Below are 23,143 nucleotides of genomic sequence, written 5' to 3'. Positions count from 1 at the left end.
GGAAGTCAAGATCTAGACCTGGACAAATGGAGAGAAGGGGAAAAACTGGAGGCCATGATTATAGTGACAGTACACTATATGGTAAAATCAATCGTGTCCTTCAAAAGTAAAACTCGTCCCCCAAAAAACAAGCCCTGACACGGCCATATTGCCAGAAAAGTAAGTTAAGAAACAAGCCTGACAAAATAACACTTTTGTGTTGATGATTCTTGTTCTAAAAAAAAGTTATCAAAGAGTTGCATCAGTAATCTTGTATAAGGCCGGCGTCACACTGGCATATTGCATCGGATGTGATATGCTAATGACACTCGGCTCCTGCTCGCAGCAGAGGGAGGATCGGAGCACAGCTGCGGAGGAGGCGGAGAAATGAATCTCTCCATCTCCTCCATTGCTGGGGTCCGCTTATAACGCACAGCACTCGGATGATATCTGAGTGGTGTGCGCTGTCTCACTGCACCCATAGGCTTATATGGGTACAAGTGAGCCGAGAGGTTTCCTCGGTCCGAGACAATCGCAGCATGCTGCAATTGTCTCGGACTGAGGAAAACGGCCGACAAAGTCGGCTGGTGGGAGCTGCCACATAGCTGAACATTGGTCCGAGTGCAATGCGATTTTTTTTTTTTTTTTTTTTTTTTTAATTTATTTATTTATTTTTTTTAAATTATCGCATTGCACTCGGCCGTTTAAAACACCAGTGTGTCGCCGGCCTAATATCTGATGGTTTCCCCTCTGTTAAATGAAATGAGAAGCTACCCAAATACCAAAGAAAACTGGGCTCTATGTCCACTCTATAAAGCTTCCTGAGCCTGTTGGTCGTGTACATTGCATTGGCCACTGTGTGGCACTGCATTTTCAGTATTTACAGCAAATAAAATGGAATCTTTCAAAATGCAAATGATAAAAAACATCCATCTTGTGTTGTACTGCAAATATTCTTAATTCTCATCTTCACATCCTTTTCTAATTTGCTAAGCCTTAGAAAAATGGCCCCTCACAAGCCCAGAGTGGGGATCTTCAGACGTCGTGATCTGTGGGAGAGGTGGGAACAGCTAAGCGTACATGAAGCATAAGGTCCTATTCAGCCAGCATTAATCGAAGTAGGGAGAAGTAAGGGAAGCCAAATTCACTAAGGCTACTTTCACACTAGCGTCGTTTAGAAGAAAAAATGCATCCTGCAAAGTTGCCCGCAGGATGCGTTTTTTTCTCCATAGAATTTCATTCGCGACACATTGCGACGGATTGCCACACGTCGCATCCGTCGTGTGACGGATGCGTCGTGTTTTGGCGGTCTGTCGGCACAAAAACGTTCCATGTAACTTTTTTTTTTGTGCGTCAAGTCCGCCATTTTCCGCCCCCTCCTCCCCGGAACTCACAATGGGCTGCGGATGCGTTGTAAAACTGCATCCGCTGCCCACGTTGAGCTACATTAACACACTGTCCGTCGGGCCGACGGTTTGCGACGGCCCGTACCGACGGACTAGTGTGAAAGTAGCCTAAGAGGCACACACTAGCTAATGAATCAGGTGCAACTAATAAGTTGCATGCCCTTTGCCAGAAATTGTACTCTGAATTAGATGGGTGGGAATCGCCAAGCCTGAGTCCCAGCTCTGCCCATATTGGCAGGACTGGACTGGTGTGAAAACTCCAAATATCACACAATTTTTACACCAGAAAACGAATAAAATGTAATGTTTCTACCCCTGATCCTCAATCTGTTTAATATTAAAGCTACCTACCTAATATTTGGCAGGTCCCCTTCTTGGTGCCAAAATGACTCTTACCTGCCAAGACATGAACTTCACAAGAACCCAGATGGTGTTCTTTTTAAATCAAACCTCTTAGCAGGATTGTGCACAGTAACCTACAGACAGTGTCAGGTCGGCGCCGTTACACTGATTAAAATGATACCTTGCTTGATGAAATCCATCTTGTGGTTGTTGTTTAATCTTTATTTTTAGTTTTGAGTTAATGACATGCTCGTGCCCCAGGGCGGCCTGTGGGGTTCTTCATGTGGTGCTCTCATTAGGTATTCACCAGTATGGCTTCTAATAGGTCACTGATTCCTCGGTGACCTACCCCCTTTTTTATATACTGCATAGAATATTGTTGGTTTCCAAAAAATAAATGTAACTTCAGCAAAATGGCAGTGGTGCATACGCAGTAGCATCTATCGTATAATGCATATAATGTTGGCTTAGAAAAAAAACTCACAGAAGAGACTCCACACTGATCACAATGATATTAACATATAACTTTTATTTACCAATCAAAAAAATACCAAAAAGTGCAAATAACAAAACACCACCGCCATTAGTAAAAAATGTCAAAATGACACTAGATAGAGGAGCCAGGGGGAGGTGCCCGCCTCTGCTCTACTACTGTACGACCCTACCCATCAGCTGAGGTTGGCACCCTATTCCTGCGCATGTGGCGCCCCTGCTCACCAGCGGCTCTCCTTTCTAAGGCCGGCGTCACACTGACGAGTTTTACGGACGTATGAGCGCAGAAAATACATCCGTAAAATACGCATAACACACGGCACAATGATTCCCTATGTCCCAGCTCCTATCAGCCGTATTTTACTGATCCGTATTATACGGTCTTCTACGGCCGTACAAAATCGCAGCATGCTGCGTTTGTCACCGTATTGCGCAAATAAATCGCCAATGAAAGTCTATGGGGGCGAGAAAAATACGGATTCCACACGGACCAGCAGTGTGACTTGCGAGAAATACGCAGCGGTGTTAGTGAAAAGTCGGTAATTCAATTGCCGGCTTTTCATTTCTCCTGCCTAAACCCGACATTATATGAGACATGGTTTACATACAGTAAACCATCTCATATCCCCTTTTTTTTTTGCATATTCCACACTACTAATGTTAGTAGTGTGTATGTGCAAAATGTGGGCGCTGTAGCTGCGAAAATAAAGGGTTAAATTGCGGAAAAAATTGGCGTGGGCTCCCGCGCAATTTTCTCCGCCAGAATGGTAAAGCCAGTGACTGAGGGCAGATATTAATAGCCAGGAGAGGGTCCATGGTTATTGGCCCCCCCTGGCTACAAACATCTGCCCCCAGCCACCCCAGAAAAGGCACATCTGGAAGATGCGCCTATTCTGGCACTTGGCCGCTCTCTAACCACTCCCTGTAGCGGTGGGATATGGGGTAATGAAGGGTTAATGCCACCTTGCTATTGTAAGGTGACATTAAGCCAGATTAATAATGGATAGGTGTCATAATTGACGCCTCTCCATTATTAATCTGGCTTCATGTCACCTTACAATAGCAAGGTGACATTAACCCTTCATTACCCCATATCCCACCGCTACACGGGAGTGGGAAGAGAGTGGCCAAGTGCCAGAATAGGCGCATCTTCCAGATGTGCCTTTTCTGGGGTGGCTGGGGGCAGATGTTTTTAGCCAGGGGGGCCAATAACCATGGACCCTCTCCTGGCTATTAATATCTGCCCTCAGTCCTGGCTTTACCGCTCTGGCGGAGAAAATTGCGCGGGATCCCACGCCAATTTTTTCCGCCATTTAACCCTTTATTTTAGCAGCTACAGGGCCCAAATTTTGCACATACACACTACTAACATTAGTAGTGTGGAATATGCAAAAAAAAGGGGGATATGAGATGGTTTACTGTATGTAAACCATGTCTCATATCCTGTCGGGTTTGTGAAGGAGAAATGAAATTGAATTACCGGCTTTTCACAGATATCACGCTGAATTATATATAAATACAGAATATATATATATATATATATATATATATATATATATATATATATATATATATATATATATATATATATATATATATATATATATATATATATATATATATATATACACATATATAATGTTTTCCCGAACATTTCAGCACATAAATCCATTAGATGTCGGTTTTGCAAGCCTGCGAGAAAATATCGCAGTACGGATGCCATACGGATTACATACGGAGGATGCCATGCGCAAAATACGCTGACACACCCTGCCTACGGATCACTATTTTGGGAACATTTCTCCGTATTACGGCCGTAAAAAACGGACTGTATTGTCTTACGCTGAGTGTGATGCCGGCCTAACCCTGAGAGGCCCTGTGTAGGAAGCCGGATAAAGGACTTATTGGTGTAAGGGTGCTTAAAGGGAACCTGTCAGCAGGATTGTGCACAGTAACCTACAGACAGTGTCAAGTTGGCGCTGTTATGCTGATTACAATGATACCTGGGTGATGAAATCCGTCTTGTGATTGTTTAATTCTTCATTTTCACTTTTGAGTTAGATATGCTCGTGCTCCATGGCTGCCTGGGGGGGGGGGGCGCTATGGGGGGGAGGGGGTCTTCATGTGGTGCTCTGATTAGCCATTTATAATGCAGGCTGCTGACAGGTCACTGATCCCTCAGTGACCTGCCCCCTATTTAACCCCTTTCTGCCATCGTAGAATAGTACGTCCGATTACAGAGCCCCCGCTTTGATGCGGGCTCTGGCAGTGAGCCCACATCAAAGCCAGGACATGTCAGCTGTTTTGAACAGCTGACATGTGCCCACAATAGGCTTGGGCGGAATCGTGATCCACCCGCGCCTATTAACTGGTTAAATGCCTCTGGCAGCGGCATTTAACAAGTGCTTCCAGCCATCCAGCTGGAAATGCGTGCACTTGTAGGGGACAGGGACCTGGTGAGCTGTGCAGACGGGTGGAACCATTGTTGCCGGCAGTCGGGGTTCCGGGGGACGGATTTGAGGGGCGCATGGGAAGCCAGGCTCATGTGACAGGAGGCAGAGTGACGCAGGGAGAGGAGAGGATAAAAAGCAAAACGCGCGAAAGCAGGGGCAGAGAAGCGCGGGAAATCTCTGAGGAGAGGAAACTGCAGCGCAGTTGTTGTGTGTGTGCAGGCCGCAGTGAGACTTGCTGGAAGCAGGGGGAAAACGTGCAACAGACACTGCGGGCAATTACCGGAGCCCCCAAAAAGAGGCGCATTCGTCGTCAGCGACCCCCCCAGGCAGAGGGGTAGCGCTGATCAGCTCAGGGACAGTATTACCGTGCTCCCCGGGAGCATCTTGCCACAGAGAGCTCCGGGCCCTCCTGGGTTTTTCTTAGCTGTGACTGATACCGATTATTCTGCTAATCCTTCTCAAAAAGACCCCTCTCTGGACGTGGAAACTGTTACCCCGGATCAACGTCCGCCTGTGGGAGGTAACGCAGCACCGCAAAAGACATTCTGGACTCGAATCTACACCTGGGCCCGTCGACGGAGGACACCTCCTTCCCCCGCCATCAGGACTACGTCGCTGACGGAGCTTCACCATCAGGACTACGTCGCTGACGGAGCTTCGCCATCGGGACTGCATCGTTGAAACAACGCTGATAAGTGAACTTGGTTGACTTGTTCTTGTTAGTGGGTCACTAGTGAGGCGCTGTCGTGTTTCGCGGGTTTAGTTCAGGGCGCCTATATAGTAGATAGGATTTATTGTGATCTTGTACCTAAGTTCCCTGCGTGGAAAACTGTTGTTATTCTTTGTTGGGTTGGAAGTTAAAGGAAAGTTAAAAAAACGTTATTTGCTTTCTGACTCCTCTTTGTCCCTGCATCCTTCTTTATCTGCGGTCTCTACACACTGGTGACCCCCGTCACATGATCGGGGGTCATCGGTGCATCGGCATAACAACCAGAGGTCTCCCGCAGACCTCTATGGTTCTTGTCAGATTGCTGTGAGTGCCACCCTGTGGTCGGCGCTCATAGCAATGCTGCAATTCTACTACATAGGGGCGATCTGAGCATTCAGAATCACCCGATCTATCAATTAAAAAAAAAAAAAATAACCTGATCGCTAAACGGCGTAGCGAGAAAGTCAAAATCCAGAAGTACTTTTTTTTTTTTTTTTTGTCACAGACATTGCATTAAAATGCAATAACGGGCGATCAAAAGAACGTATCTGCACCAAAATGGTATCATTAAAAAGTCAGCTCAGCACGCAAAAAATAAGCCCTCACCCGACCCCAGATCACGAAAAATGGAGACGCTACCGGTATAGGAAAATGGCGCTATTTATTTTTTAAGCAATGTTGGAATTTTTTTTTTTCACCATAGATAAAAATAACCTAGACATGTTTGGTGTCTATGAACTTGTAATGACCTGGAGAATCATAATCACAGGTCAGTTTTAGCATTTAGTGAACCTAGCAAAAAAGCCAAACAAAAAACAACTGTGGGATTGCACTTTCTTTGCAATTTCACCGCACTTGGAATTTTTTCCCCGTTTTCTAGTACACGGCATGGTAAAACCAATGGTGTCGTTCAATAGTACACTTTGTCCTGCAAAAAAATAAGCCCTCACATGGCCATATTGATGGAAAAATAAAAAACATGGCTCTGGGACGGAGGGGAGCGAAAAACGAAAACACAAAACCGAAAAATGCTTCGGCCATTAAGGGGTTAACATAATGAATAATGTGTGTGTATATGCGTGTATATTTATATAATAAAAAAAATAAAATATATATGTCTAAGGTCCACTTCCGTCTGTTTGTCTGTCGCAGAAATCCCGGGGACTGATTGGATGTGACCGGCTGGAGACCATGTAGAGTAAAGACCAACCTACAAATAATCTCCAAAATATAATAAATCCCCTTTAGAAAATTAATGTAAATCTAAAAACTCAAATGGGACTAATATTAACCATTCACTAGATGTTCCCAAAAGAAAAGAACCCGGTGCACAAATATTGACTTTTATATATTATGAAGTCTATTCATAGGTACGGTACATAAAAAAAAACAAACAAAAAAAAACAAGCAAACAAAAAAAAGCAAACTGTGTGGGAAAGATCAAACTAAATGACACACCTGGAATAAAATCATGGTTCCACCTTCCATACAAAGGACCAAAGATATCCTTGGTGTCATTCTACATCGGTTTATCACATCAATGGTCATCGGGACCTGAGAACAGTCCAAATAATGAGATAAACAATATGCTGAAAATGAGCCATAGAAATCTTAATAATGAATCTGATGAAGATAAATCCCACAATCGCATAAATCTAAAGGAAGTCCCCCAAAAATTACGATTTCCCCCCATGTGTAATATAGCAAGCAACAAAAGAAAAGCTTAATTGTAATATATCACTGGAGACATGATGTGCCCAGAAAGATGAAAAGAGGGGGGAAGGGAAGGGGCACAGTGTCACCTCAGCCCAAGTTTCACCAATGCTGGGCTGTCAGGAGGCGTGGCCAAGTTTAAAGCCTCGGGTTTTTTGTCATCTGAACACCAGGGCGTATAATACTTTTGGTATGTGTGTGTATGTATATATGTGTGTGTATATATATATATATATATATCTGCAGTGCAGGTCATTATTGGACATGAAAGGCTCCCTTTTTTCAAAGGCACTCAAACACACGTATAGATATCCATTGTTCCAGGACCAAGAAGATTTTCTATATTTGGGATGTATAGCGTGTCTCTGCTGTATCTTAGTTTTCTATATATTGCTGTGCAGGGACAAATCCCACTCCATTTGAAAGTATGATGGAGGAGTCTGGGTTTAGCGGATGGCAGAGGGACATTATTTGTCTGACTGCATTGTGCCAACTGTATAGTTTAGTGAAGGAGGGATAATGCTATAGTGGTGTTTCTCAGGATTATCTTGGGCCCATTGGTTCAAGTGAAGGGAAATCTTAAAGCTTCTGTCCACTACTGGACAACCCTAGCTGAATCAATTCAGAACTCTGGTTAAAATTAAAACCATCTTTGCACCATTCCATCGATGTCTGCGCTACTGTTACATTCAGTCAGGTCGGACCTCTACTCTAATGGAATATTGAAGGCTGAGTGGCCACTCACTGGCTACAGCCTGCAGGGGACACTAGTCACACCACTCTCCTGGAAAAGTGCTGCCGGAGTCAATGGAACAGTACCACTTGGGTGAGGATTCATTGTTTTTGGTTTAGTTAGGCTCCTGTTTGATTGATTAAGCGGACTTTGTCCAGTAGAGCAGAACCCTTTTCAGTGCTTCAGCATACACAGGTAATTTGGACAATTGTATGCTTGTTTTGTGGGAACAGTTTGGGGAAGCCCTTTTCTGTTCTAGCAGGACTTTGCCAAAGTGCACAAAGCAAGGTCCATAAAGACCTTTTTTGATGAGATTGAAGTGACAGAACATGATTGGCCTCAAACCTATCAAACAACTTTGGGATGAACTAGAATAGAGGCAGAGAACCAGACTATCTCTTCCAACGTCAGACCTGTCAATGCTCCTCTAGATGAATGGGCAAAAATTCTTGTAGACTCATTCGAAAATCTCCTTGAAAGCCTTCCTGGAAGGGTGGAAGCTGTCTTGGCTGCAAAGGAGGGACCAACTCATACCAATATTTATGGATAAAAGCTTCTATAGGTGCATCGCGTTGGCATGCCAATACATTCATCCATATAGTGAGGGTAAAAATATTAATCTGTATTTATATACACAAAGGTTCGTTGGAGGTAGAGTATGTGAAGGCTTCACTCTCACTTTGTATGGAATGGATTCTTGATGGCAATAATTGCACGTAGTGCTTTCCCTATGTAGCGCCACATTTCTTCATGCTTATTTGGATGTACAAGTGCAAGGCTACCCTCCGTTCACTGCTGTGCAAGATGTAAGAAAGGGGATGTCTCCTTTTCATTGTGGCTTTGGTGACAAAGGAATTCCTATTTGAATTACTCTGCTTTATGCGAGCCCCCTCCAAGGCTTTGGTTAACAGCAGTCGGTCATTGCAGTGTCCTGACGTCACTCGGTGTGTGCATAAGCTGTGCTATTGTCTTAGGAGAGAGTAGGGCTGTGGACTGCAGTATCTGGTTTCTGCTACCTATTTCTGCCTCACTGCATCATACAAGAGACATATTGGCCTGCGCTTGCCCATTGGACTGAAAATAGGAGCTCATGATTATTTCGCTCCATCAGGAGGGCTCCTTCTGTCTGGGTGAGAGTGGTCTGCAGCCTCCAGCTTAGGGAGAAGGTATCTGGCAGCTGGAGAGCCGGAGCTGCATTGTCTGGCTTCATGAACCCTGCTGTGTGAAAGCCTCATATACTACCTCCATCATTTCATCCTAATTTATTAAGCCCGGATCTGAGGCCAGCCATGTTTGGTACAGAATCTTCATGTAAGTAAATGAATCCTCCCATTTCCTATCCTGATTTATTGTGAAGGATGCGAAAGCTGTGATTACATGTCTTAGGTTTTGATTTAGGTTTTAATTTCCTAGCTGCCGAGCAAGTAATGGAGAAGTGATGTTTTTTTTTGCCTTGAATATATTGACGGAGGAAGACATGTCAGTGATTCCTCTGAGCCCGAATGGATGCATCCTTGGATGTGCCTTTTATCCCAGGCATTGCCTGTCTGTCAAGGGGATGAAGGATAACCGGATGAACAAGGCTGATGTGACAGCTGCCCGGCCATGGATGCAGGGTGGCCACGTCTCCTAATGCATTATTAGTAACATGGAGGATTAGTCTGTTGGAGGACGAAGGCTTTTCTATTTGTGTTGTAGCCTCCATCATACATGGTGCCCATAGTGAATATTACATAACCTGACAGAACTGCCTTTACCGAGGCTTAGTATGCGATGTGGAAGCCATTGGCTATAGTCTCCGCTTGTCTATATGCATGTACACGTGTTTCCCTGTCATATAACGGCACTCTGTTATGTATGGACGGGTCATGTGTGGTATGAGATGTGCTGCGCAGTTACCATCTCTATTAATAAAGCTGTGCAGGCGGATGTCTGACGTGGTCCCACAAGGAAACCTGCAGGTGCCCATTGTGCCACCAGACAGCCGTTCACCATCTCCCAGTGCTCTGCCACATGCCAGGTACCTTTTAGAAGACTTGGGCACTTGGATCAGGTCAGCGGGTCCTCTACTGTACAGACTCTGCAGTTTTCCATTCCATTTGGAAGATTTGTATTAATTGTAGGTATGTTCTTGCCATGCCCGAGATTCCGTGGCCCTGTATACATGTGGATGTATCTACATGTGATGAAATCCCAGTTTCACACTTATTGAGGAAGGAATGGAGGGTCTTGTAGCACATCTCTGGGGGGATCCGCAATCTCTGCGTTATGCAGGTGTAAATCCTGAAGCTGAGAAACTTTAATTTCCGTTGTGCCATCATAGCAGCAATTCTATGGCCATGTGTGACTGTTCTGGAGAGGAGGAGGAGATGCTGCTGGGCTGGTGCAATGGCTGCTCTGGATATGAAATCCTTCCCTGCACCATCAGTTATGGGTGATTTCATCTTTATTGCTTGCAATGGCTTTCTGTGCATCAAGGGTGTTCCTTTTATCTTTTTGCACATGGCTTTCGATTAAAGCCGCAGACATACTATCTGTTTGCTTTCTGCTGCTAGCTGTTTGTTACCATGGCAGCCAGATTGCTAATAACGAGGAGGGGGTTACCATTGTGCTCATTTTAGCATGGCAGCAGCAGAATACACCAAATTGGGGGGTGCGCTCAAATGCATTACCTGCAATTTTCATTGCTTACAAAAACTATAGGAAGTCCTTTTTCTAGGTTTGGTACTATGAATAATTCAGATTTTTCTGTACCAATGTACAGTTTTGTAAGTAAGAACATTAGTAGTCATCTAGCTCTCTTACATGGTTTTTCCAGCTATATAGCCTGCAGTGGAAGAACTCCAAAGTAACCTGAAAAATTAGAAAAACAGAATTAAAGGCAAACTGCTGCTGATGGATTGTGACTTGATTCTCTTAATGCCTTAGATCACTTTTTGAGTAGACCCTGTTAATCGGTTCATTAATACATGGCTTCGTATGTGTATGGTATGAGCTAAAAGGTGATCAATGTGATATTAACCTTGTTACATTTGGGAAGCAATGGAAAATTAATGACTTCTTGAAGATGACGGATCAGTTTTCCTGACATGTCTGTTTTAGTAGACATGGACATGGAAGAATCGACTCGGTCCAGCACCCAGATCAGTAATCCGTTACCACTGGACAGGAGTCCTGGGAATCGTCTCTTACCGGACCGCATCCACGACTCGTCTTTCGATTGGCCGAGCTGGCATGTCGTTCACTTTGGTGTGGGACACACACTACATCTCACCATCCCTGCTTACCAGGAGTTGTGGATGCCGTCCGTTGAGAGGCGATTCGCAGGGTCCCCTACCAGTGGTACCAGACTGCTGACCTGGCTTCTGGCTCAGGGTCCTGCGTATAGCCTCATCTTTAATGGAATCCTCACAACAATTCTTTATTATTTTGTGTTTTGTTCTGTAGTTCTGTTATTCCTCCCTGAAATGTATAAATAATGTCGCATTCACACATAAAGTGAGGCTGTCAGCAGGATTTTGCTAAGTAACTACAGACTGCTTGTGCTTCGGGTCGGCCTGTGGACAGGTCTTTCCTTGGTTTCTCTGGCCTAGAGCAGGAAGATGAGACCTTGCCTACAGTCCCACCCCGAAGCACAAGTGTTTTCCTCTCTGAAGACGCGCTATACTTTTATAATTTAAGTCAATGGGTAGGATCAAAAGGCACCTAGGTGTCTTTTTAACCATTTTGCCAGTATTTTTCCATGGGAAAAACCTTAGTTGAAAAAACATCCAGACACCACCAGTAAGATTGTGTTTTTTTTGTTTGTTTTTTTTTTCCCCTCAGCATAAACTCTTCTCTGGTGCGTGTTTCAAATCCGCAGCATGTTATTTCTCTTACTGGTACGCTGTGCTGATTTTCATTCATAGACTTTCATTAGATGTGGAAAATCTGCATTTGTACAAAACGCACATGCTGTTTTAAGCTAATCATGGAAACGTAGCCTAAATAACGAGTGTTTGCTTAAACTTGAAGTATCTGTCTATAAAAGTATAAACTTCTGAAATACTTATAAGGGTATATACACACGCTGCGGATTCCATTGCGGAATTTTTTGCAGCGGATTTGATAAATCCGCAGTGCAAAACCGCTGTGGTTTTTCCTGCGGATTTATCGTGGTTTCTATTGCGGTTTCCGCTGCGGGTTTTCACCTGCAGATTTCTATTGGAGCAGGTGGAAACCCGCAGCGGAATCCGCACAAAAAATTGACATGCTGCGGAATATAAATCGCTGCGTTTCCGCGCGGGTTTTTCCGCAGCATGTCCACTGCGGATTTTGTTTCCCATAGGTTTACATTGTACTGTAAACTCATGGGAAACCGCTGCGGACCCGCAGCAAAATCCACAGCGTGTGCACATACCCTAATTGTGCATCAGTAACAGAGACTTCTGAAAGAAGATCCAAGACACTGATATAGCAATCTTTGCGAAAACCAAAATTTGTCAGTCTCAAAACATTTGGCCATGGCTGTCGATGATTCCTTTTACATCTGTATGTGAATTTTATTCTTTCTGGATTGTAATGATGCCTTTTTTTGGTTAATGGTTGAATTTTTCTTTTATCTCTGACATTCATTGATGGCCTTTTCAATCTTGAGTGTATATAAAGCATTACACTAATGCTTCTCAATATTTGGGAAGCTGCATTGCTATATATACCAGCTTGCTTGCTCATGTTAAAAGCTCTTTCTGGTGATTGCCTACATTAGTGGGTTATTTGGAGGCTACAACTACTGCGGAACTAATAGAAGTCTAAAAGATGATCTATCTTCAGGAGACCAAAGCTGCAAGAACAGGGAAGCATGTTCACTCTTTAGTTTGTGATTCTCTGTATCTGTTATGGCATATGAATGGATTTATTAATGTGATCCATAACACTAATTTCACTAGCCACCTAGCAGCACCTCCTGTGCGTAGATTAATTAATTAGCAATTAGCTCAGTTTCTGAAAGTGCATACTTTACTATGTAGTGCATCGTTAACGAATGGGTAGTACTTCCTCAAACGTGAAGATAATTGTTCTTGAGGCGAGACTGGCCGTATCTAGCCCATGCCAGACACATCACGATTTCCATGCCATATCGATAATAATCTGAATACTATGCAGATATATTTGTGACTGGAGAACATAATTGCTCCAGGATTCTTGGTCTTGAGGAAAGCACAGAAATGTAGTATCAACCTCAGGTATGATTCTATCGTAGTCCTGTTTGGTGTGTGTAGAATGGTGACAGTACAGGGGTTATTAAAAAAAAAAATAAAAAAAAAAAATACATACCCGTGTTAAAATGCCAGAACTCTTTTTCTTCTACTTTTTAATGTCCTCCATCTACTATATAATTGTCTAAGGGGTACTTCCATCTTTCTGTCTGTCCTTCTGTCTGTCTGTCTTTCTGTCAAGAATATTCATTGGTCGCGGCCTGTCTGTCTGTCATGGAATCCAAGTCGCTGATTGGTCCCGCCAGCTGCCTGTCGCGGCTGCCGCGACAAACAGCGACGGCCACAGTCCGATAAGTCCCTCCCTACTCCCCTGCAGTCAGTGCCCGGCGCCCGCTCCATACTCCCCGCAGTCACCGCTCACACAGGGTTAATGCCAGTGGTGACGGACCGCTTTATGCCGTGGGTAACTCACTCCGTTACCGCCGCTATTAACCCTGTGTGACCAGGTTTTTACTATTGATGCTACCTCTGCAGCGTCAATAGTAAAAACATCTAATGTTAAAAATAATAATTAAAAAAAAAAAAAAAATCATTATATACTCACCATCCGCCGCCATTCCTGCTCCTCGCGACGCTCCGGTGACCACTCCATGCAAGCAGCAGGTTCCGGGGGCAAGGATGGTTTGCGAGAAGGACCTGCCATGACGTCACGGTCATGTGACCGCAACGTCATCACACCCTGGGACCGGAAGCTGCTGCAAACAAGCAACAGAACTACTACACGGCGCCCTCGGAAGGTGAGTATATGTTTATTTTTTTAGCCTGTGACATACGTGGCTGGGCAATATACTACGTAGCTGGGCAATATACTACGTGACTGGCCAATATACTACGTGGCTGGGCAATATACTACGTGGCTCTGTGCTGTATACTACGTCGTTGTGCAATATACTACGTGGCCCTGTGCTATATACTACATCGCTGTGCAATATACTACGTGGCTTGGGCTGTATACTACTTAACTGGGCAATATACTACGTGGCTGAGCAATATACTACGTCACTGGGCAATACACTACATAACAGGGCAATATACTACGTAACTGGGCAATATACTACGTGAGCTGTGCAATATACTACGTGGACATGCATATTCTAGAATACCCGATGCGTTAGAATCGGGCCACCATCTAGTAATCTGTATAAATCCGTTAAAAAATAAAAAAACTTTTTTTTTTTTTCTTTTTCCATCCAAAAAAAGATTTTAAAGAACAAAAATAATGGGGTTCCTTAAATTAATACTTTTGTCAAAGTACACGTTGAATTTATGACATCATTTAGTCCATCTTGAATATGCAATCAGTGCTCACTCGTCCTTGCAGTAGCGCTCCAAACCTGTTAGGTTTTGGGAGCCTTGATTAGGTTTTGGCAAAATTATAGCTGAAGCGTACTAGTTTTTTTATGCACTGTGGCTTTAACTGTAAAATGCAACTGCTTACTTGATGTAGAACAGCTGAACTTTATATGGTTGTTATGACAGCTGTGTACGAAATGTTATAGAACATGAGTTACATAACAGCAAGTTTTTTATTTACTTTATTTTAGCGCTGGAGTGATGCTTCTAAACTAAGTTCCCTGACCCTAGTATTCTACTTACCAACCGCCGTCTTCAGCTCTTGCCAGCGCCACTCAACTTGTTACCATAACTCCTAACGAGACTTCTGGCCAAAGGTCTCAGTTTAAGTCTATGACAGCCTTGTTTTGACTCTCAAAGATTTCCATTTAATGGTGACTTTTGGATTACTCTAGCAAGCACTGGCACGATCTGGCAGGTCACAACTGACCGGTGTGGCGCTGATAAAAGATGAAGATGGTGCTGATGAGTATAAAACTAGGGGCAGGGAACTTGGATTTGTAGCACCTCTCCAGTGCTGCTATAGAAAAATAGAATGCTGGGGTGGTGTTTTAAATGTGACTGGCTAATTCTGAAAACAACCACATCCCCCAATTACAAGAGTGTTCACACTTATGCAACCACATAATTTAGTTTTTTATTTTACTTTCCCCCTCCAAAATGTTGTTTCTCAATTGGTTTGTACAGCTGATGTGTGACCTAAAAGGTGGAAAAAAAAAATCTCAAATTGTTATTCTTGGTATGATAGATTTATTTTTGCATATGGAATTGTAATAGGGGTGTGTAAAGTTTTTATATCCACTGTATGCTCAAAAATATGGTAGCTATATTAATCCACCAGGAGATTCCTGTGGGAAAAGATTAAAAAAAAAAAATTAGAACTGCATGTTTACACCATATTTACTAACATACAATGAGTCATCCTCCTCTTGCCTGACCAGGATAAGGGGTATGGATGAGACCCTTAACAACAATAGGTAATCCAGAAAAACTCCTCTTCAGATGCTCTTTGATAGATAGATACAGTTATATGAAAAAGTTTGTGCACTCCTATTAATCTTAAGCTTAATGTTTTATAAAAATTGGGTTTTTTGCAACAGCTATTTCAGTTTCATATATCTAATAACTGTTGGACACAGTAATGTTTCTGCCTTGAAATGAGGTTTATTGTACTAACAGAAAAAGTGCAATCTGCATTCAAACAAAATTTGACAGGTGCATAAGTATGGGCACCTCACCAGAAAAGTGACATTAATATTTAGTAGATCCTCCTTTTGCAAAAATAACAGCTTCTAGTCGCTTCCTGTAGCTTTTAATGAGTTCCTGGATGAAGGTATTTTTGACCATTCCTCTTTACAAAACAATTCCAGTTCAGTTAAGTTTGATGGTAGCCGAGCATGGACAGCCCTCTTCAAATGATCCCACAGATGTTCAATGATATTCAGGTCTGAGGACTGGGATGGCCATTCCAGAACAGTGTAATTGTTCCTCTGCATGAATGCCTGAGTAGATTTGGAGCAGTGTTTTGGATCATTGTTTTGCTGAAAGATCCATCCCCTGCGTAACTTCAACTTTGTCACTGATTCATGAACATTATTGTCAAGAATCTGCTGATACTGAGAGGAATCCATGCGTCCCTCAACTTTAACAAGATTCCCGGTGCCGGCATTGGCCACACAGCCCCAAAGCATGATGGAACCTCCACCAAATTTTACTGTGGGTAGCAAGTGTTTTTCTTGGAATGCTGTGTTTTTTTGCCGCCATGCATAATGCCTTTTTGTATGACCAAACAACTCAATCTTGGTTTCATCAGTCCACAGGACCTTCTTTCAAAAAGAAATTGGCTTCTCCAAATGTGCTTTTGCATACCTCAGCCGACTCTGTTTGTGACGTGCTTGCAGAAATGGCTTCTTTCGCATCACTCTAACATACAGCTTCTCCTTGTGCAAAGTGCGTTGTATAGTTGACCGATGCACAGTGACACCATCTGCAGCAAGTTGATGCTGCAGCTCTCTGGAGGTGGTCTGAGGATTGTCCTTGACTGATCTCACCATTCTTCTTCTCTGCCTTTCTGATGTTTTTCTCTAGTAGCCTTCCACGACAGCCACCAGGAGGTTGTCTCCATACCCTAATGGGGGACTGGAAGCACGAGAGGTTAAAAGCCCCTCCCACCTCCCATTAACCAGTGTCTTTCCTGTCCCCCATGGGGCATGGAGAGGTTTCTGGTGCGCTGCAGCGGCGGCTCTGAGCAGTGTACCTGGTTATTATGATGCCGGGCACTAATGGTCGGGTCCCTCGGGGCTTCCTCCTACGCTGTGCCTCCCGTCTCCTTCGGATTCTGGGACCGCGTTCCCGGTCCTCCTGCGTCCTCTTGCGGGGACAAAGCTGGCCGGTGTGTGCCCCCCGGAGGCCTCCCTGAGCTCTCCGGCGTCTCCCCCTCCTGATGCACGCTGTTCGGCGACCCGGAAGTCAGGTGATCCTTCACTTCCGGGTCGGCGCTCCTGCACAGGAGCGATACAGACCAGATCTGTGGATTACCGAACGGCATGCGAGGCACGCTGCATCCTCGCACGCCTGCCTGGGACTACGGAGGGGGAGGGGCGGCGAAATGCCTCGCGCTAGTGCAGGCTTATTTTTCTATATAAGCTGCGAAGACGTCTCAGGTAAGCTGCTGTAAGCATGGATTCGTCTTGCCCTGCAGCTGCAGAGCCCAGCGCTCCTCAAGCCCTAGTAAGTGTGGCAGAGATGGGTCCCACTCAAAGGTAGTACCTTATACACCTTCTTATACTGCTCCCTCTCTTTTTGCAGGCAGTGAAGTCTTGCCCTAAAAACATTTCCAAGCGCAAGTGTGCTACTTGTAATGTAAAAATGCCGCTAGATTGGGAGAAAAAGCTGTGCCAGCCGTGTACAGATAAAATTGTCCGGGCGGAACACCCTTCATTAATTGAGGAGATCCGCTCCCTGGTTAGGCAGGAGGTTCAGACCTCTCTGGCCACGCTCGCCCCACCTCCACCGCCACCACCATCCTCACCTGGTCCATCACTCCCCAAAAAGAGGAAAATCCAGGAGTATTCTGAGTCAGAGTCTGAGGGATCTTATACGTCCTCTTCTGTCAAATGGGAGGATGTGTTACCCCACAAATCTGCGGAAATTAGAAAATATCTTTTTTCCTCTGAATACATTGAGGAATTGGTATCTGCAGTGAGGAACACAATGGGGCTAAAAGAGGAATCAGTTCCTCAGTCGATACAGGACGAACTTTTTGGTATACCTACTGAAAAACATCCTGGGTTTCCCGTCCATAAAAGCATAATAGACATGATCAATAGTGAATGGGAATTGCCGGAGAAACGTCTAACAACTCCTCCAGACTTCAAACATAGGTTTCCTCTTGATGAGGACGCAATAAAATGGAACATTCCAAAAATTGATGTTCAGGTGGCTAGAGTGGCTAAAAAAACGGCTTTGCCGTTCGAGGATTCCTCCCAGTTGAAGGACCCTCTAGATAGAAAGATTGAGAGTCTTCTCAAAAAATCCTGGGAGACGTCTACCTCAGCCCTCAGATTCAACATCGCATCCACCTGTGTGGCCCGCTCCCTCTTCCGCTGGATAGAAGAGCTAGAGAATCACATCTCTCAGGGTACCCCGAGAGAAGAGGTTCTGGACTCCCTGCCTATTTTGCACAGAGCGACCGGTTTCCTCGCGGACACCTCACTAGAAACTATCCGGGTAGCAGCCAGGTCCTTGGTCCAGACAAACTCAGCCAGAAGAGCTCTCTGGTTAAAAATGTGGAGCGGAGATGTCACTTCCAAAATAAAACTGTGTTCTATTCCCTTTAAGGGTGACTATGTGTTTGGGCCCTCATTAGATGACATCTTAGAGAAAGCCACAGACAGAAAGAAAACTCTTCCTGAACAGAGGCCTCCCAGGAAGCGTTTTTTTCGAGCCTCCCAGTCCCAGCCCTCCCAGGGTAGAGGAAAAGGGAAAACCGGGAGGTGGAGTTATGCTAAGGGGAAGCCTAAAAACATCCTTATTCCCCAGCAAGCTCAACAAGAAAAGCAATGACTCCGATCCGGTGGGGGGGAGGCTTTCGAACTTTGTTCACAGTTGGCAGAATATCTCCAACAGCCCCTGGGTGGTCAGTGTTATACAACAGGGGCTTCTCATAGAGTTCGATGCACCTCCCGCCAGGATCGTAAGAGTCACCTCCCCGTCATCTCGGGAGACTCAGAAACTGATGATGGCTGGAATTCAGGACTTGCTAGACTCGAGAGCTATCTCCCCGGTCCCGGTGAACGAGCAAGGGAAAGGGCACTATTCCCGTATCTTCATAATAAAAAAGCCTTCCGGGCAATCTCGGATTATAATAAATCTGAAAGCTCTCAACAAAGTTATAACCTACCGCAAGTTCAAGATGGAGTCCGTAAAAACAGCCATCCCTCTAATAGCTCCTCAGGGTCACTGGAACCAAAGAGAAAGTTCCAGTTCTTCCAACTCCAGAGAATTGATGGCAGTGGAGAAGGCCCTCCTGGCGGCCAGCAGTCTCATTATAGGTCAACATGTCAGAATTTATTCGGACAATATGACGACTGTTGCGCATCTAAAACACCAGGGAAGTCCAAAGTTCAACCAGCTGAGAGCAATATCAAACAGAATATTTTGCTGGGCAGAGAAACATCTCCTCTCACTATCGGTGATACACCTCAGAGGGTCAGTGAACATTCATGCAGATCTCCTAAGTCGTCACGACTTACATCCAGGAGAGTGGAGCCTGAAGGCGGACATTTTCAGAATGTTGACAGACAGATGGGGACTTCCCGATATAGACCTTCTAGCATCAAGTCACAATGCACAGGTCGAGAACTACTTCTCCCTGAACCCCAAAGACAGGTCTCAAGGAGTAGACGCTTTCGCTCACACATGGAGGTTTCATCTAGCGTACGCGTTCCCTCCAATACCGTTACTGGCGAAGACCCTCCGGAAGATCCGGGACGATCAAGTCCAAACTATCTTAGTAGCGCCGACATGGCCGAAAAGAAGCTGGTACCACCTCATAAAAGAACTGAAGGTGGATGGTCCAGTTTTTCTTCAAGCAGAAGATCTTCTCCGCCAGGGCCCCTTTTGTCATCCGGAACCACAAAGGTTCAATCTGGCAGCTTGGCTATTGAAGCCCAGGTACTAAGGGCTAAAGGCCTTTCGCAGTCGGTAATTTCTACCCTACAGAAATCTAGAAAACCTATCACCAACGCCATATATGGAAGAATTTGGAATAAATTCTCATCGTGGTGTCACCCTCATAATCCTGACCCTTTCCATCCTAATATCTCCCAGATATTAGATTTTTTACAAAAAGGTTTGGAGTTAGGGCTGAAGCCAAGTACCTTGAAAGTCCAAGTGTCAGCCTTGAGCTCTGTCTTCGATCAAGACCTTGCAAATCATCGATTGATAAAGAGGTTTATGGTCGCAGCATCAAGGCATTGTCCAAGAAAACAAATTTTTGTACCACCATGGGACTTAAACATAGTTCTAAAGGGCCTTATGGCTCCTCCGTTTGAGCCATTGTCATCTTGTTCCTCGCAACTTCTATCCTGCAAAGCGGCCTTCTTGGTTGCAATTTCTACTGCAAGACGAGTGGGAGAAATACAAGCCCTTTCAGTTAGAGAGCCTTATCTTACCATAAGAGATGACTCCATCGTGTTCCGGCCTGATCCATGCTTTCTCCCGAAGGTAGTGTCAGAATTTCATCGATCACAGGATATAGTCCTCCCATCGTTCTGTCACAATCCTTCAAATCCGGAGGAACACAGATTTCATACTTTGGATGTACGACGTATAGTGTTGTACTATTTGGAACATACTAAATCGTTCAGGATTGACAAAAATCTCTTCGTTCATCTTTCTGGCAAAAACAAGGGCAAGAAGGTAGCGAAGAGTACCATCGCCAACTGGATAAAGAAAGCCATTACTGAAGCATACCTAACTCAGAATATTGCTATTCCTGCGGGCCTAAAAGCTCATTCCACCAGATCTACGTCTGTCTCTTGGGCTGAAAGGGCTGGTGCTTCAACAGAGCAGATTTGCAGGGCAGCAACATGGTCTTCCTTGCACACTTTTACTAAGCATTACAGATTGGACTTCTGGTCCAACCGGGATCTTGCCTTTGGCCGAAAGGTTCTTCAGGCTGTGGTCCCTCCCTAAATACAGAATTGGTTGGCATTCCTCCTGGTGGCTGTCGTGGAAGGCTACTAGAGAAAATAGAATTATTCTTACCGTTAATTCGGTTTCTAGGAGCCTTCCACGACAGCATTAATTCCCTCCCGATGTTCTTGGATACATTTTTTCTGAGAACCTTAAAGGTAACCGGTGCTATGGGTTCAGTTGTAAGTCACTGGTTAATGGGAGGTGGGAGGGGCTTTTAACCTCTCGTGCTTCCTGTCCCCCATTAGGGTATGGAGACAACCTCCTGGTGGCTGTCGTGGAAGGCTCCTAGAAACCGAATTAACGGTAAGAATAATTCTATTTTCTTGGCCTGCCACTTCTGGCCTTAACAAGAACTGTACCTGTGTTCTTCCATTTCCTTACTATGTTCCTCACAGTGGAAATTGACAGGTTAAATCTCTGAGACAGCTTTTTGTATCCTTCCCCTGAACAACTATGTTGAATAATCTTTGTTTTCAGATCATTTGACAGTTGTTTTGAGGAGCCCATGATGCCACTCTTCAGAGGAGATTCAAACAGGAGAACAACTTGCAAGTGGCCACTTTAAGTAGCTTTTCTCATGATTGCATACACCTGGCTATGAAGTTCAAAGCTCAATGAGGTTACAAAACCAAAAAAAGTGCTTTAGTAAGTCAGTAAAAAGTAGGTAGGAGTATTTAAAACAAGAAAATCATAAGGGTGCCCATACTTATGCACCTGTCAAATTTTGTTTGAATGCAGATTGCACATTTTCTGTTAGTACAATAAACCTCATTTCAAGGCAGAAACATTACTGTGTCCAACAGTTATTAGATATATGAAACTGGAATAGCTGTTGCAAAAAAAAACAATTTTTATAAAACATTAAGCTTAAGATTAATAGAGGTGCCCAAACTTTTTCATATGACTGTGTATGTGTATATGTGTGTATGTATGTGTATATGTGTGTATATATATATATATATATATATATATATATATATATATATATATATATATATATATATATATATATTTACTAGCTATTGAACCCGTTCTACGCCCGGGTGGCGAGCATTTATATTGGTATATGGTCTCCATCCTGGTATGTGTTGCTTCCATCCTGCGCCCTAATCTTGTCACGTGCTGCTACCATCTTGCGCCCCCATCCTGTCATGTGCAGCCCCCATCCTGTTTTGTGTGCCTCCATCTTGTGATGTGCTACTGTCTTCCTGAGCACTCATCCTGTCACATGCTCCCATCCTGTACCCCAATCCTGTCATGTGGTGCTCCCATACTCCACCCCAATCCTGTCATGTGCTGCTACCATCATGCGCCCCCATCCTGTTATGTGCTACTATCTTCCTGAGCCCTCATTCTGTCATGTGCTCCCATCCTGCGCCCCCCTGCTGTCATGTGCTGCTCCCATCCTGCACCCCCATGCTGTCATGTAGTGCATGCATCCTGCACCCACGTTGTCATGTGCTGCTCCCATCCTGCGCCCCATCCTTTCATGTGCTGCTCTCATCCTGCGCCCCCGTCCTGTCACGTGCTGCTCCCATCCTGCGCCCTTATCCTGCCATGTGCTGCTCCCATCCTGCCATGTGCTGCTCCCATCCTGTCATGTGCTGCTGCCATCCTGCTCCCCCATTCTGTCATGTGCTGCTCCCATCCTGCGCCACAGTTCTGTAATTTGCTGCTCCCATCCATATGCCCCATACGCTGCACCATAAAGGTTGTTGGCCCCCATAAGATGCTCCATAGTATATGCCTCATATGCTGCTCCATTATGGTTGATGGCTCCCATAAGATGCTCCATAGTATTATATGCCTTGTATGCTGCTCCATTATGGTTGATAGCCCCCATAAGATGCTCCATAGTATTATATGCCTTGTATGCTGCTCCATTATGGTTGATGGCCCCCATAAGATGCTCCATAGTATTATATGCCTTGTATGCTGCTCCATTATGGTTGATAGCCCCCATAAGATGCTCCATAGTATTATATGCCTTGTATGCTGCTCCATTATGGTTGATGGCCCCCATAAGATGATCCATAGTATTATATGCCCTGTATGCTGCTCCACTATGGTTGATGGCCCCCATAAGATGCTCCATAGTATTATATGCCCTGTATGCTGCTGCAATAAAAAAAAAAAAAACACTCGCCTGTGGTCGCTGGGCGGCGAGTGCCGGGGGCCTGAGCAGGCGGGGACACCGGCGCGCTGTGGGGGTCAGGTGCCGGAGTCCCCGCTGGCTCAGGCCCCCAGCACTTGCTATAGTCACATGGCCCTGATCCAGTGCTGCGTGCCGCTCCGTCTTCCGGGTCCTCTGGCTGTGACTGTTCAGTCAGAGGGCGGCGTGCATTAAGCGCGTCATCGCGCCCTCTGACCTGAACGTCACAGGCAGAAGATGTGGAGGACGGAGCAGCGTGCATCACTGGAACGGGACAGGTAAATATAGCATACTCGCCCTCCTGGCACTTCCCTGCTTCTCCGTTGGAGATCGCGGTGTGCGTCCGGCGCTT

The 23,143-nt window shown here is 44.9% G+C and overlaps 1 protein-coding gene across 4 annotated transcripts in view; it reads left to right on the top strand.

Annotated features, from left to right (window-relative positions):
• Nucleotides 1–23,143, top strand: part of ST7 (suppression of tumorigenicity 7) — a 184,695-nt gene that overhangs the window by 48,254 nt on the left and 113,298 nt on the right. The window contains exon 1 of one of the 4 annotated variants that reach the window (XM_077265011.1): nt 8,619–9,138. The exons of 2 other annotated variants lie outside the window; for them this stretch is intronic. In XM_077265011.1, coding sequence (XP_077121126.1) covers nt 9,117–9,138 — 22 coding nt within the window. In that variant the 5' untranslated portion in view covers nt 8,619–9,116. Of the gene's footprint in view, nt 1–8,618; nt 9,139–23,143 lie in introns of those variants that run through there. One more of the 4 variants, XM_077265012.1, reaches the window with a different exon arrangement.

The sequence above is a fragment of the Ranitomeya variabilis genome, chromosome 5, assembly GCF_051348905.1.
Source record: "Ranitomeya variabilis isolate aRanVar5 chromosome 5, aRanVar5.hap1, whole genome shotgun sequence".
In the NCBI taxonomy this organism is placed as follows: Eukaryota; Metazoa; Chordata; class Amphibia; order Anura; family Dendrobatidae; genus Ranitomeya; species Ranitomeya variabilis.
The sequence above is the reverse complement of the archived record's forward strand: the minus strand, read 5'-3'. Positions and strand labels throughout refer to the sequence as shown.